The sequence below is a fragment of the Eulemur rufifrons genome, chromosome 4 (assembly GCF_041146395.1).
Source record: "Eulemur rufifrons isolate Redbay chromosome 4, OSU_ERuf_1, whole genome shotgun sequence".
NCBI classification, from domain to species: domain Eukaryota; kingdom Metazoa; phylum Chordata; class Mammalia; order Primates; family Lemuridae; genus Eulemur; species Eulemur rufifrons.
Window position 1 is genome coordinate 76,754,893 of NC_090986.1, and position 16,839 is coordinate 76,771,731.

Here is a 16,839-nt window from a genome sequence, read left to right on the forward strand (position 1 = left end):
CCCACAGGAATCCACGTAGATAACATGTCCATGAAATTCAGAGACCTGCTGTCATCATCTCCATAGATTCCTGGAACTTTGACATTGAACAGTAATGAAAGCAGAATGTTTGGTAAAATATTTGGACGTTGACCAAACTGTAATACTACGGCTATGTAGAATAGAGAAAACTTTCATTTTTAAATTGTGGGTCATGTACATACATACTATGCTTCCAGACTGTTAATTGTTTATTTACAGAGAATACGGAGGATGCCTTTGGCAGAACTGAAATTTGTAATACTAAATAATCTAGAGAGTAGAAAGCTGATATTGAGGCAGTTCAGGCATTTTATTAATATTACTACTACTCCCAGTAACACAACTCTATCCAAATGCTTTTCAGCTATCAGCATTTTGTCACTGAGCAGAGAGACTGGATGATTACATAGCACTATGATTCTGGAGAGGATGTACAAATGAATAAAAGATTAACAACTCCACAAAAAAAATCACTGACTTCCATTAAGCCATGTGTGGTATATTTAATCTTGCATATATTGAGTGTGTGTTTACTGAAATTGAACCTCTGCTGAGCAATCGGTTATTGCATCTTTTTCAGGTGTTCACAATCTGGAAATGTATATATTCTGGCCTGAAATAACTTCTGAATTTCAACTTGAACAATAGCAATAACACTACTGGTGATTATAATCCATTCTATAAGACATTACATAAGGGCCCAGTTTCCCCACAGTCCTCTGAACAGTGACACCGGATAAGAACATAGGCCCATGGGGAGTATGTTTCAAATGGAACCAGTTTCCCACTATTAATAGAGAAAATGGAGATGTGTCCAAGCCCTGCCTAACAGACAAAACGTTCCTCCATGCATTTTTAGGGGGTAAAGAGCATTTTTGTTCTGTCCACTACCCTTTGCATAACCAGATGAGGGTCTACCAGACATCTCTACTCAGTATTTTACGAGCTATGTCTTGTGCCCCGTCAACCAGATCGTGACCTTTGCTCTGGGCAGCTCAGATAACTTTCATGACATTGTACGGTAAACTGAAATGACATGTTGTTAGACAGCTCTATGGAGGTGGTTTTTGAACTCATTTAATAAAAGAACAGTGATGTGGGAGTACAGCATTTTTTGGGAAAAGGTAACTCCTTGGTCAGCAGGAGATTTCTCCCTAACCAACCTTAATTAACTCTGATGCCACATGAAAAGGAGTTGTGCATGGCTATAGGTCACTGGAAGGGTAGGCTCCTGAGGGTAGCCTGGTGACAGGCCTAATGATCAATGAATGTGCCCTGTTAAACCGTGACCCTCCGAGAAGGCAGCGTCAAGCAAAAAGCTCAGGGAGGCCGCCTGAAGACTTGCTCGCCTCGTAAACATTGACAGTAGGAATGTTGATGTTATTAGAGGACTTTTCTCTTGGTAAACATTTTAAACCACCCAGATCTTTTTCTTTTAAATAACTTTTACAAATTTTAAGGAAAAAAATGAGTAAAGTCAATGACCCATGTATGGATGGATGAAGACTGTCCAAGTTCTGATTATTTCAGACATCAACCACTTCAGTGGCTAACAGTACGCTGTCCTTTGTGCAGTGAGCTGCCAAACCTGTTTATGGGTTTTGTAGACTGACAATTAAAATATGAATTGTAAGGCAGCTTTAAAACAAACAAACCAGAGCAGAATGATTGAAATGAACATACTTGTTGGAGAAGTGCCAACGCTAACTGCTAGCACTGGAAGTTTAAATAATATCTTGATTTATTTTTTGACACCTGGACTTAAGACATAAATGCTATATAAATGACTATTTTGAATTTTCTGTTAAGGCACTGAGATCAGAGACTTTACATATTGAATCTAATGATTTGGGGATTACCTAAAATAGCAAAAACTCTAAAGCAATAAATCAGTGAATTCTGTGCGGTGAACTAGTGAGTTTAGTATACTATAAAGATTTAAAGGAAACTAGCAGGTCCCTGGGATTAGAAAGGTTCTACAAATTAAATATATTATTGCTGCATAGCAACTACCTAAGCATTCAGTCCTTTTGTGGACCCTGAATACCAATAACATAATTTCCCTAATCTAAAATAATTCTAATTTGCAAAGTTGCCCATCTAAAAGTCACAAATAATCTTATCTACATAAGGGATTAGTGAGCAGTGAGTCATAACTTCATTCTATTGTCACATACAAGTCAATTTCTAAATCCCAGCCTAGAAAGAGCTTTCCCTAAGACTAAACTGAATAAAAAATGAAATTAAAACACACACCAAAAACCTTCTCTACACCAACCTTCTCTCCACAACTTAAACAAACTTGAAGTTTGCACTGAGAGGAAAGTGTATTTATGTGTGTGTGTATGTATTTATGTGCACATCCCTTCATGACTTTAGGTTCTTCCTTGGTTTAAGGCCGATTATTTTGGAAGAAAAAAAACCCAACATTTAAAAAATTAATATCATGACTAATTGTGGGACTGAAATTATGCCTAAGTTCATACAAATCCCCATGGCTTTCACATCTTCTATTTAGTCTGTTGGTAGATAGAATATGAACACTCTGGTCTTTCTCCATCATCCTGAAAGTGAGAGAAAAAGGCATGTTATAATGCTCTTCATCAATGCCTGGTCCCTGTCAGCTTAGCTAATAGTGTAGTCTTCATTTAATGTAGTAATTCTAATCAATGCATTCAGTTATAATGTCCACTTAATGTTATCTGATAAATACTTGAGTAGAGGCATGATACAGAGGTTAAGACCAAGGGTTAACTTTTTATTAAGTACCAGAGCCCTGCAGGAATTCACATCTCAAATAAAAATTTTAGTAGCTTCTGGAAATTTCCAATTGCATCTTAACCCTTCTCTTGCTACCAACCAAAAAGATCCTATGAGATTCAGTCTATGAGACTTAAGCTTTTAATAAGGCACATCTTGAGGAAAGAATCTTTTCTTTTATTATGAATTACGTTGAATTAACCTCACATAACCTTTGAAAAAGGCTCATGATCTTAAATTCAAATTTTAGAAACTTGATACTTGAGAATTTCTATTTAGATAAAGAGGCCATTTATCATGTAGGATTATGTACTACTTAAACCTAGTATGCAAAATCAAAGACAGATGCATCTCATTTGAAATAAATCTAATATACAAAGCTTTGAATTAAAAACAAATCAATTAGAAATCAGTATTTTTTTCTTTTTTACTTTTTCATCTTTTCTTTCTAATCACGTGTCATTATAAGAAATTAATAATTTTAATATAAAAGGAAATACTAAATTTCTTCAGAAAGTCCTAGCAGCACAATTTTCAATGTGACTCGGTTTGTTACAAATTCCTGTTTAAATAGTTAAAATTCAAACTATGCAATTAGACATGATTTAAAATTAACACTAAATTAAATTTAAAAGATTGCAATTGGAGGGCAACAGCAAGGTTTTTGCAATAAGTTTGCAAAACTCCTACTACATAGTGATGTTAGGGAACATGAAGGAAAAATTATTTCTCTAAAATCAGCCTCCTAAAGCTTTAACCTGGAAAAAACAACTATTGTAGAACATCACACTGATGGAGTCATATGTGGCAACACCTTTCAAAATAGCTTGATAGTCTTCTAGAACTTCAGCATAACTCTCTCATTATTTTAGTCATAAGTTTTTTGGTTTAAAAAATAGCTTTATTGAGATAAAATTCACATATTGTAAGAGACTAGAATATGACACCCCAAAATATGACAGTAGGAGACCAGAATATTAAGGTATTTAATTTAATTCAGTGATTTTTAGTACATTCACAGAGTTGTGCAACCAGCACCACTATCTAACTTTAGAACATTTTCTTCGCCCTAGAAAGAAACCCCATACGGATTATCAGTCACTCTCCATTCCCTCTGCCCCCAGCCCCTGGCACCCACTAATCTACTCTCTGTCACTATGGATTTGCCTATTCTGTACATTTCATATAAAAGGAATCATATTATACTATATGTGGCCTTTTGTGACTGGCTTCTTTTCCATAGCATAATGATTTATTTTTATTTTTTTTAAAAAGAGAAGTATATTTTCTCATAGTTCTGGAAGCTGGAAGTTTGAGATCAAGGTCTGGCAAGTTTGGTTTCTCCTGAGGCTGCTGTCTGTGGCTTGCAGACAGCCACTTTCTCACTGCGTCCTTATGGCTTTTTGTCTGTGTGCGCCAGCATGATGTTTTCAAGGTTCATCTGCGTGGTAGCACGTATCAGTACTTCATTCCTTTGTATTGCCAGATAATATTCAATTCCATGGATATACCACATTTTAGTTATCCATTCATCACCTGAAAGACATTTGAGTTGTTTCTACTTTTTGGCTATTATATGTAATACTGCCATGGACATTTGTGTGTAAGTTTGTATGTGGACATATATTTTCAGTTCTCTTGGGTAGACACCTAGGAGTGTAATTGCTGGGTTGTATGTTTAACCTATGACTAATTCTATGTTTAACCGTTTGAGGAACTGCCATACTGTTTTTCAAAGTGGGTTGCACCATTTTAAAATCCTACCAGCCACCGAAGAGGGTTCTAATCTCTCCACATCCTCAGCTACACCTGTTGTTGTCTGTCTTTTTTATTTAGGCTATCCTAGTAGGTGTGAAGTGGATTCTCATTGTGTTTTTGATTTGCATTTTCCTGATGACTAATGATGTCCTTCATCTTTTCATGTGCTTATTGGTCATTTGTATATCTTCTTTGGGAAAATGTCTACTCAGGTCCTTTCTCAATTAGTAAAATTGGGCTATTTGTCTTTTTTACTGGCCATAAGTATTTTTAAAATGTGATTTCCAACTTGCACATTGTTATCAATTGCTATGAACTCACAATCAGAATTTTTAGTCTGGAAGGGATTATAAAAACTGAGGTCTAAACTCTTCTGTCGACAGATGAAGAATCTGAGGCTTAAAGTGGCTTGCCCATGGCCACAACAGGACCAGTAGGTACCAGGGCTGGGGGATTAATGACTCCAAATCAAAAATAGAAAAGCATAGATGTTTCATGATTTATATTTGAATAGAGCTCCTTTCTTACAGAGAATAACACTTTGATCTCCATATAATAGAAGCATGGAGATACTATCTGGTAGGAAGAGGAGCTCTGAGACTTGTCTTGAAGTTGCGTTCAACTAGCAAAAACACTATTTTCATTTAAATTAATAAAAATAGCAGTTTTCTAAAGACACTTTTAGTCAGACTTTACATAAGAATCTTCTTTGAGCTTTAAAAGCGACAGCAAAGCTGTCTGGTTCATAATGACCTCTAGTGGGGGTTCGTGTTTATTATAGAACCCATCCTGGTTGCTTAAGAGTATTTGAAGAAAGAGCCTCGATTTGTTGGGCTTTGGATTTAGTTGCAAAATAAAGTCATATTTTACTTGGAAATTTATTCGCTTTTCCCATGGAAGTCAAAGAAAGCATTCCATTTTGCCTAATGAAATTAAGATGGGGACTTGAGGGTGGCACTTCGGCATAGTCTGTGTACAGGCTTTCTGCCTGAGGTTTGGCATGTGGGGAAGGAGAGAAGGGACTTTTGTCAGAGCCATAAGGTTCTGTTCTACCTGCCAGATAATAGAGAACAGAAAAGCAGTGAAGAAAATATTCAGATAAAATCAATATAAAGTGTCAGTGTTTAAATAAGTCGACGTTCATGTGTTGGTTTTTCAATGCTATTAGCCCACCCTGCTTGGCCTTAATGGTTTTTTCTAACAAAGAAGCATGTGATAAAGGCCATTTTCATGGTCTGCGTTGAATTTTTTATTTTGTTTTATTTAAGCAATATTTTTTCTGACATAAGGAGATCTATGCCCTTCACGATTACATTGTAACTGGCTTTGATGAAAACAGTAGTTCACAGAAGGGTGAACTCTCAATCACTTATTGAGAGGACAGAATCATTCTTTTAAACCAGATTTTTAGGCTACCATGGCAAACCGTGGAAAGTTTTGCTCCCCATCCAAACTTCACAATGGGGGAATCACTGTTAAGTTATAGCACTTCACCCTTGAAAATGAAATAGCCTGTGGATTTATTATCTAAAAGGGTGGGATGACTCTGAGCTACTGAGATGAGCAAACTGAGATGCCTGTGGTGTGAATATGTACATATTTAAGGATATGTTCATAGATAAATCTTTACATGTATCACTAATGAGATGGGGAAGGTGTCTGACATGCAGTAGATGCTCCAAAAAATGTTAGTTGAATCTTGTGGACATTGAACTGCCTCAAAGAAATGTTTTAAGGCCTAATGTAATTTCAAAGCATTTGAGGAATAACTATTTCACTTTCCTTTTTCTTTATTAGTTTTCCTGTTAAACTGCAGTCTTAGCATCTCCATTAATCTTTATGAGATTCTAGTTTCCTATTAACTGAAGAATGGTGATGTACTCAAAGCCACCAATTACTTGGAAATGCAGTTTCCTTCTATTTCTCTTTTCCTCTGTTTACTTATCTACTTTTATCTAGCTTCCTCATTCCAAGTGCAAAATTCATTGATGTTAGTGATGACAAATTATATAGCCAAATGTTTTTCTTAGTATTTTCCCCCAAATTTTCCAATAACCCTAATTTTTTCAGTGTCTCATAACCACTCATTTATGTCCTCGTCTTCCAGGTGGGGACATGTGTCGTGCAGACAGGAGTGAGTAGAGGGCACACTCTCTAGGAATCTTCCAGGATAGCACTTCTCTCAGCCGGGCTTTGGGTGGTTCTTTGAGGTTAGAGATTCTCTATGACGAAGGTCAAGCATACTGGTGTTCTAGGTTACTGATAAAGAAAGATTTATATGATCTGGAGGCCAAAATATCAGGCAGTGAGATTCACCTCGTACCATGAACAGGAGGCTGCGTCCCCATGGTCTTTCCTGGAAGGGAAAGCTCCGCATGTCCACTCAGACCACTGAGATAACTACAAGTAATGCCAGAATTTTCCACAGGAAGCTTTGACGGATCTTTTCCAGCACATGAACAATTGCCCAATTAAACCCCCAGGTTTCCATGCCATGAAGCAGGGCAGAAACTATTCTGGCCTGGAAATTTTTCAGGGCAGTATTATCAATTGCTGGCTGTGGCTTTCGAAAAACCTAGTGTTCCCTTAGATCACTGATTTTGAGCTATATGTTGCCTAAAGAAACTCATGAAGACAAGTAAAATACAAAATATGTCCCTAGGGACCTGAATGAGCTGACTTCTTCTATGAGATTATTTGATAGACTAATTGAATTCATATGAAACAGTGATTTTAATATGGTTAATATCGAGTCATTTTATCTAGGAGTACTTTGATAACAGGACCTATTGTCTATAAAAGTTATTTTTAAAATATTTATTTATATAATCAGCAATACCAGAAAAGTATAAAATATTGATATCTTTGCTATTGCATACCCAGCAAAATATTCTCTGACAGAAGGAGCGGGGCAGAGAAGCGATTCCACTAGATGTCAGTGACAGTGGGCATCTGCCACGTGCCAGGCAGCAAGCTGGCCACTTATGTGACAGGCACTGAATCCCCACACCCTGCCTCTGAGGCAGGTCTGGGCTTTCCAGTTTCACTCTTGAGGACACTGAGCAGCAGCAAGTTAAGTAACGCGAAGGCCATGCACATAGTCAGTGGAAAAACTTACTGTCTGTTAACAGATTAACTTCGTTCAAGATTCTGCAGATCTTTAACCAGACTTACCTGGTTTTTGTTGAGGTACCAGGACCCTGAGAAACACTAGTGAGCACTGCTGGGTGTAACCACGGGATTTGACAAAGGTATCTCACTGCACAGATCTGTGACCTAACATTAAAACCTAGAGGACCATTCTCCTCAAGCTTCTACCTTGACTTCCGCTGTCTAGACCTCCTTTTTAAGTAAAAATATTCCCAAATATTGGTGCCAAATACTAAACTTTCCTCTCCCCCAACCTCTATACCTGCCTCCGGAGCACCAGCCCTAGCCCCTGATCTCCTGCTTTTATCAGGCCTTGCAGCTGCTTCTGCGGGGGGGGGGGGGGGGGGGGGGGAGGGGGGGGGAGAAGAGGGAGAAGGAGGAGCGAGGAGCGTGAGGGATGAGGGGAAGAAGGAGGCAAGAGCGATCCTTATGGACATTATTCGGATTGTCAATGAGAGGCCCAGCCTCTGTAGCACCTATGGCTCAAAGAATCCCGAGACTGGGACTATCAGAAATGAGAGGTCAGAGAGCCAAGGTCTATACCAATCTCTCTTTTACAGATAAGAGAACTGAGACCTGGAGAGTGCAGTGACTTGTCTAGGCTCACACAGCTACTCAGTAGGGTGGACGTCATGATTGCATTGTGTAGAGACGTGTAGATTATAAAGCATTCTCACCTACCTTATTTCATTGCCTCACAGCGATCCTCTGTGAGATATGCTCGCCAAATGTCACGTAAGAGTGTGAACAGGTCTCTTTTTACTGTATCATTACTGAGGGAACTTGGAGATTATGTAGGACAAACCAAATAGCTTCTAAAACTGCTTGTGATTCTAAAATTAGTTTTCCAAATGAGGAAACTAGTTCAGAAAGGGAAACGATTGGCCCAAAATATAATTGCTCAACTAATGATTGAGCTAAGTCTAGAACCCAGGAACATTTCTATACTTTTTTTTTTTTTTTGAGACAGAGTCTCCCTTTGTTGCCCGGGCTAGAGTGAGTGCTGTGGCATCAGCCTAGCTCACAGCAACCTCAGACTCCTGGGCTTAAGCGATCCTCCTGCCTCAGCCTCCCTGGTAGCTGGGACTACAGGCATGTGCCACCATGCCCGGCTAATATTTTCTATATGTATTTTAGTTGGCCAGATAATTTCTTTCTATTTTTTAGTAGAGACGGGGTCTCGCTCTTGCTCAGGCTGGTCTTGAACTCCTGACCTTGAGCGATCCTCCCGCCTCGGCCTCCCAGAGTGCTAGGATTACAGGCGTGAGCCACTGGGCCCGGCCTATACTTTTTACTGACGAGAAAGATCATACAGGCCTGTAGGATCAGAGGACTCACACCTGTAAAAGTTCAGTATTAGAAATATACTTTGGATGATACCGATATTAAATCTTTAGAGTTTTTAATAAGCTATTATATATTCTTAATATGATTGCATTTTGAACTATATATGAATCTGTTAGTATTCTGAATAAATGGGCTTTTGGGATTATTTAGGTCATTTGGTATAAAAGCATATATAATATTGTGAACAAGGCTTGGACTAGAAAAATATTTGTGAACTAACAGAAATTTGTATTAGATGTATCTTTTTACACATGTAAGTAAATTAAAGATGAAAACTCATCTTTATGGAAAGATAACTTAAAGAAGATGAGAAGGCCATTTGCAAATAATACATTCTAAAACTTTGTTTTTCAGGATCTAGTTCAGGTTCAAAATTAAAAGGTCCTGAACTAAGTTTAAAGGGCACCCAGCACGTCATGCAAGCAGGCCAGACACTCTATCTCAAATGCAGGTAAGTGACTGTGTTGCTTTGGGAATAATCTAGTTGCCTTTCCCAAGGCAAAATCATTCCCTGGCAGAGTAGAAAGGTTACCTCTCAGAGGACAAAGGTAGGGACCTCAGAGATCTCCTGTGATCTCCAAAGTGCAAGCCATATGTGTCCAGTTCACATGGAAGGGAGAGCATTACTCACTCAGAGGGAGATGGGGGAAGGGATGCCTTGAACTTTTTTGCATATTTATTCTGAGTATTGTTCAAAAGCTTTTCTGAATGTGTTGCCTTTCTATAAAAAGGAAGATGACTGCACTTAAGAGAGGACCTCAGAATAGTGCTTCCTAATAAAATAAATGCTTAGGAACTGGTGCTGAGCCCTGGTCCCAGCCCTAATTGTGTTTTGTTTTCTTATCTGTGATTGCAGGGGGGAAGCAGCCCATTCATGGTCTTTGCCTGAAACGGTGAGTAAGGAAAGCAAAAGGCTGAGCATAACTAAATCTGCCTGTGGAAGGAACAGCAAACAATTCTGCAGCACTCTGACCTTGAACATGGCTCAGGCAAACCACACTGGCTTCTACAGCTGCAAATATCTGGCTAGACCTACTTCAAAGAAGAAGAAAACAGAATCTACAATCTATATATTTATTAATGGTAAGACTTCCATTTTCTATATTCTGTTTGTTATTGCTTTGCAGTGGATCATAAATCTACCCACGGTGGCTTTCCTAGTGAGTATGAAACAAATGGGCCAGGAAAGGGATTCTACCTTAATTGTAGATACTTTCTTGAGTATCAATTTTCAACTAGAATTTTCAAGGCCCAGTCACTTGTGTGCTCCATGAGGGGAGAGACTCTGGTCTATTGTTCCCCTCTGTACCCACAGCATGTAACCTAGTGTCTGGCACACAACTGCGTGAATAAATGAATGACGGGACTTCAGCTCTATTTCTTAATTATTGAGAGGCCCAAAATAGAATACAAGATTTTTGTCCTTCCACACAATTGCATTTTCTTATATGTTGGAATTGTAAAATATTGTTTTTTCTACTAAATTGATGAATGTAATGTTGCTATTGTCTCTTAAGTGTTATAAAATTGGTTCCAGTTGACAATATTGTATTATTTCATGTTAATGAAGCAAGTATTATAATGATATGAGAACTGGGGCATACCATTGTATAGTAAAAAGGGCAAAGGGTAAAAATGAATCATTTTTCTTTATAATTTTTATGGTGCTGTTTTTCCCTCTGTAGAGAATGAACAAATAAAGTAATATTCAAAGGGAAGAAATGCATAATCCTTTATGAAGCATAAATTCACAATAAAATTGGATCCCTGAGAAAGAATAATAAAAATGGCCTGTCACTTTGTTCTTCCCTGTTTAGTTCTAGCCAATTGCCAAATCGTGTTGAGGGGTATTAAAAAATCAAATAAGACTCTAGAGAACATAAAGCAAAATTAGTAAGCACTTCAGACACAAAATCAAGTTAAAAAACAAAACAAAACAAACAACCATCAGCATCAATGGCTAAATATGCATGTAGGTCTACCTCCTGGTGAGTTAAAGAACTGGGTCTTTGCACTGGAGACAGTACAAAAGAATTAAAATTTTGGCGGAATTGATTTATTTTTTTTAGTTTTTGAAATAAGGCAATTAGACAATGTTTTACCCAACACAATATGTAATTATCCAGATTCAGGAATAGTCTTAGGAGACAGTAGAACAGTTGCAGAATATTGACAGTAATCTCTTTTTAGCTACTATCAGTCTGATTTGACTGAACCATTTTCAGGTCCCTGATCTGCCAAAACCTGTTCTGACATTTTGCACTTTTGCAGGGGGTAGATAACTATAGGGAACTGTAGGGCACTAAACATCCTAAACACCCTATTTGTGGTAGTAGGGATGCAATCAGCCCAGGTAGGATGTAAGCCAGGGAACTTGGCTTGGGGCAGTCAGTCCACTTCTGCAGGAGAGAAGAAAATGTGGCCTGCAGGAAAGGAGGCAGGGTGGAGAAGGTGCGGAATTAAGAACAGAGACTTCCAGGGAGGTAATTCTGCAGCTGAGGGAAAAAGAAGACACATATTTGATAGCAGTGGAAAAGGTCATTTACTCAACCGTCTGTTCTCTTGTTCTAGCTCCACATAGTATATTATGTTCTTTCCAGCACTTGCGGAGAAAAGAAAGCACTGTGCAGTGGGTCATAGACTGCCCCCTCTCTGTGGGGGAGTGGGAGAAAAATTCATTCATTTTAAACTTCTCATAAAACTTTCTCCTATGCGTTTATCAGAGTCTGACTTGCAAATCAAACACTTAAATGAATAAAAGAAAACCATCTCTTTTTTTCTAAAAGATAATGTTTAGCTCTTTTCACCCTTAACTCCTACACTATCCAATAGATATGCAGACAGGGAGGGCGGAGCCTGTCCACTGCAATCCCCTTTTATGATAAAAGAGAAACATAGCTATCTAGAATTATTTCCATTTCAACTATATCTGTAATGTGTCTCCCTAGAGGTACCTGGCACATAGTAAGAATTCAATATTTCCTAAATGAATTAACAGGTATTATATGGAATATTATGCTAAAATTGACATTGAGGATAAATTCCTGGTTCCATGGGGAAGAGTGCCATGATTGATTATTGACATCTGTTATGGGACTGGGGGAAGTGGTGGCCATCGTGTCATCTGTTTACCATATCTGCTCTCCTGTAATAGTCCACAAACATTAGCATAAGGTTGCAAGTTCCAATCTCAAAACACTTGCATAATTTGTTGAACATTAGGAAACAGTCTATCTCAAATATTATTCTCAGAGAAGGAAGGATTGTGAAATGCACTGTGTTTCAAGTTATCACAGAATACACACATGCATATACTATATAAGCTCATTAGAAAAATAGTTATGATAATATATTGAGACTATATGACTATTTTAACATAATATTAAAAGATTTTTAAATCAATAATGGTAGCCATAGAAGAGCCTCCTGAATCTTAGTTGTTTGCTAATTAATTTAATCAGCAAATATTTAGGGAACAGTGGCTATATGCCCATAACTGCACTACTATGAACAGTAACATTTATTTTGTTATGTGTTTCCCGGTAGAGTCTCATATTGGTCTCATAATCACACTTTATTAAAGTCTAAGGTCGGCTGTGATATAATCCATTGAACAGTCATAACTTTGGTCACTTTTTCAAATAGCCTAACATTTTATGTACTTCTATTTGCATTATTTTATTAATTCTCTTTCTGAGAAAACTTGGTCTTCTGCTCCCATTTTTATCGAACACTTCCATGACAGGTTCACTTTAGTTCAGGGGCACAAAACTCGTCTCTGATGACTCAGAAGATTGTCTCTGAGATTAATAAAATGCCAACCATTTCCTAACACATACCTGTGATTACTCACTAGTTAGTATCTGGTTATCACTTACTCATTATTACTGAATATTTACTTTAGAACATGTTATTCTGTTTGGAAGATTTCTGCCTCGATAAGTATTTGCAGATTATTGGTATTTCATTTTAGTTTTCTGTAAAGATGAGAAACCCTATTTAGACACATTTTTTTTTAAGGTAGATTTGTAGTCTGATAGGGTTTCAAGAAGAAGAATCAGGAGTATAGCTTTGTCTACATATCACCAAATCCAGTATGCGAATTATGGACAAACATTATTGATTACCTGTTGTAACAATCACAGTTCCCATCTGAGCACTGATTTGGGCATAACATCTTGTATACAGTGTACAGAAAAATCAATATCACCACTTTGTCGTTACAGCTTGTAGAAATCTGCCAAACCTCTGACATAATGCATTAAATCAATTTAAGTACTCAGGTAATTATATTTAACTAAATTGTCTGGTAAATTAAAATTTCCATTAATATAATAACTTCTTACATTTTTATGTTTCTTTTCACTTAAACAGTTTATTTACATTATGCCATTTAATCCCCACAACCACCCAGGGAAGCGTTATTCTCTTCATTTTATGAGTGAAGGAACAAGGATCCACTTCACATCAAGGCTACGCGGGGAGTGATGGAAAAGTGTTAGCAGCAGAATAAGGTGGTCAGACTTCCCTTCAGAGTCTCAGAGGCGGGAGCAGATGGGAAGACTGGGGCAGGGGGACCAGATGGGGGCCACTCCGTGCATCAGGGCAGGAGGAATGGTGTCCAGAGGGCACCATGGTAGTGGGGAGCAGGAGAGAGTTGGTAGATTTGAAGGATTCAGTTGGCCTTGGTGATCAGAGCTTGGGTGGGTGAGGGAAAAGGAGGAATCCAGGTGACCTTCAGAATTCTGGGAAGGGCAGTTAGGCAACTGGCTCCAGGCCCCATCCCTTTGCCCTGCTAAATCTCATTGACAAGCCAGGATGGGGTTGAGGTTAGAGCCCCAGGTTAGGGTGATTTCTCTTACACTGGAGTTTTAGCTCCTGACTTCAAACTACAAACTAGTTGTTCATAGATAATACAGTTATTAAATTTTTTTAAACCTCAAACTTAATTTTTTTTCTTTTTCTTTTGAGGAATGATAGATTAAGCTGGTTTCAGAGTGCTTTTCTGAGTGATAGACCTTAGAGAAACAAAGCCTGATCCCAGAGAGCTCTGTGTTGTCACCTGTTGGAGACAGGGCCTTGTTTTGGCACCTTTTTCCTATACACTGTTCCCTCCGCACTCCAGCTCAGACGACACGGGAAAGAGACACACAGCTCAATTACGTTCAGCAGAGCTTTCAAAATTGTACATAACAACCAATTAATGAGCTATGGAATCAAATTAGTGGGTTGCAACTAGCATTTTAAAAAACAAAAACAGAATAGAATAGAAAATATCCAAGTAAATTGCAAACAATAAGAGTATTGTTTAGTAAAACTATTTTTGTTTCCATTTTTTACACATGGTTACATATATATCCATTATACCCACATAAATGTAAAATACGCATGTGTGTGTGTATGTGTGTGTGTGTGTGTGTGTGTGTGTTTAATGGGTCTGATTTAAAATGTATTTCTTATTGTGAAACTCAGTATATAAGTTTAAAAGTTACCAAAGTAGGCCATATCTGTACTTTTTATTTAGGAAGGCAGTGTCAATTGCACCATGTTTTTTTTGCACACCACTACTGAAACAGAGGCCTGGAGAAAACTTGGTAGTGGAAATAATCCCTCTCCTTTAGTTGATGCGGGTACACTGCTGTTGTGTGGTTCTGTGCGATATTCTCATCTCATTCCTGAAATGGGTTTTCCTACAAGTAGGCTTGGCCTAGAAGTTTCTGTCAGCAGGAGGTTGTCTGCGGATGTTGATTACACACCTGCTGCATGCAAGTCCCTGTTGTTTGTTCTGTGGGAGGCACAAAAAGCAAAATTACAGAATCCTGTAACTGTGACGTTCCCTAGTTACTTTCTAGGACCATGGCTCACAGATTTGTGAGTATTTTAAAAAGTACAGGTTTTATTTTTTAAAAGAATAACCACTGTTCAAAAGAGGGTCTCTCTAAGGAGTGCAGAAGACTCCTTTAAGAATCCTTAATGAGGACCTCTGTGGGTGTTCTGTGGAGCATGGACGTTGTTCCAACGCGGCCTTCCCTTAGATTCCTTCCCAGATCCGACACAATCTGGCGCACACACAAGACGCGCATCAGCACTGCCCAGCCGGGGGTGGTTGAGCAGATGGTGTTTGTTGCCCACTTTTCCCTGCTGGTGTGGCAGGTCCGACAAACATGGCCCACGTCACAAGCAGGGACATCAACCAAAGAGTAGCAGAGTTACTCACAGAGCCTCACTGCTTCCACCTTCCCCCAGTGGTGACCGGAGCGACACCTGTAAGGTGGGAATGCTTGAAGCATGTGAGCCCTTCACGCTAAACCGAAAGGAGGTGTGGACGCTTTCGATGCAGGTCAGGACCGTGATGGGCATAGAGCACCACGTGGCTGAACAGATTGTCAAAGCCTCTAGAATATTTCAATGGAAACATTGTCATAATTTTATGAGAGAAACTTTAATGAGAAAATACTGTCCCTATTCATCAAAATTCACCTTGAATGGAAAGTAGGCTAAAACAGTTAACATTTTGAAGGAAAAAACGAATCACAAACTCTACAAAAAAAAAAGTCTTAGTCACATTAATTGGACAAATTATTTAGGAAATCGGTGACGTTATCTATTATTGCTTGGTTAATATCTAGAATCTTCCCTGGTTTTAAACTTTAGTTGTCAACATGGACTCATTCTCCCCTTTCCCCACCCACCCAAAGAGTTTCTCTTCACCACTCTCTTCCTGTTTCACCTCTATCCCTAACACATGACTCCTTTCACTTAGTTTCTGAAACACATATTTCTTCTAGCACAAATCTTCCAATAAGAATCAGTTTCCAAAGTTTCGGTCTCAGGGATTATCTATAATTCCTACCATAGCGTCAGTTGAGCTCTTGCATCACCAGGAAGCAGCAGATGCAAACAGACTGGGTGATAGATCGTGTTTTTCTTCTCACATCCTTATCTGATGTATTTGCTCAGGAGACAGATGAACACATTGGGGTGAACAAAGTTTGGACTCTCAGACTCTGGTCTACACGTCTGGAAACCCAGGTGGGTTTCCTAGAATGGCACAGTCTGAGGCTGATTTGCATTTGCAGAATTCTTCAAATGATCTTCTGTAAAGAATTCCTAGGAATTTTCTGGCCTGTCTGCATACAGCTTCATCAAAAATCTAGTACAAGGTCAAGTTCTGCTGGATTTTTTTCCCATTTTTATGAAGTTGTGAAAGCAGGGAAACAAATATTTCTAGGGTTTAAAACACACTGACAATATTCTTGTTTGGAATTACAGACTTTTCCTTGGGAAATAGACCCTACATCCTAGCTATGTACTCCCTCTAGAGCTAAAGCATGAAGGACATTATCGTTCTATCCATCACTGGGCGACAGCTGATGAGGACCACATGGCGAGAGTTTAGAGAAAAGTAACTTAACTCTTAACCATTTTCCTTTCTAGCCACATGAAAATTTGATGGAAGACATTTTTGATATCTTTAAGCCCTGCCATTTCACATTTCCCTTCTAGAAACATTTCAGTAAACACCAAGGGACCTTGACTACAGGAAACACATGTGATTGGGACAGAAGCCACTCATGTTGGTGGATTTGTTGGCAGTCAGGAAGGTTTCATCTTCTTTCCTTGGCTCCACCCTAGACCTGGTGCTCACCTAGTATGTTCCTAGGAATTTCATCCTCAGCACTTGATGATACCTGTAAAATGTTCAGGCCATTTCCTCAGAGAAAGAGCAATTCCTGGTGTTCCCTAAAATCCATACCAGAAAATGTGGGCATGCCAGCTTTCTAGAGCTACACAGCTAAACCT

General features: G+C 38.6%; 1 protein-coding gene across 2 annotated transcripts in view; it reads left to right on the top strand.

The window, feature by feature from the left end:
- FLT1 (fms related receptor tyrosine kinase 1) overlaps positions 1-16,839 on the top strand; it is a 162,564-nt gene that overhangs the window by 16,919 nt on the left and 128,806 nt on the right. For both annotated transcript variants that reach the window (XM_069467741.1, XM_069467742.1), the window contains exons 2-3: positions 9,391-9,487; positions 9,893-10,119. In XM_069467741.1, the coding sequence (XP_069323842.1) occupies positions 9,391-9,487; positions 9,893-10,119 (324 nt within the window). The remainder of the gene's footprint in view (positions 1-9,390; positions 9,488-9,892; positions 10,120-16,839) is intronic.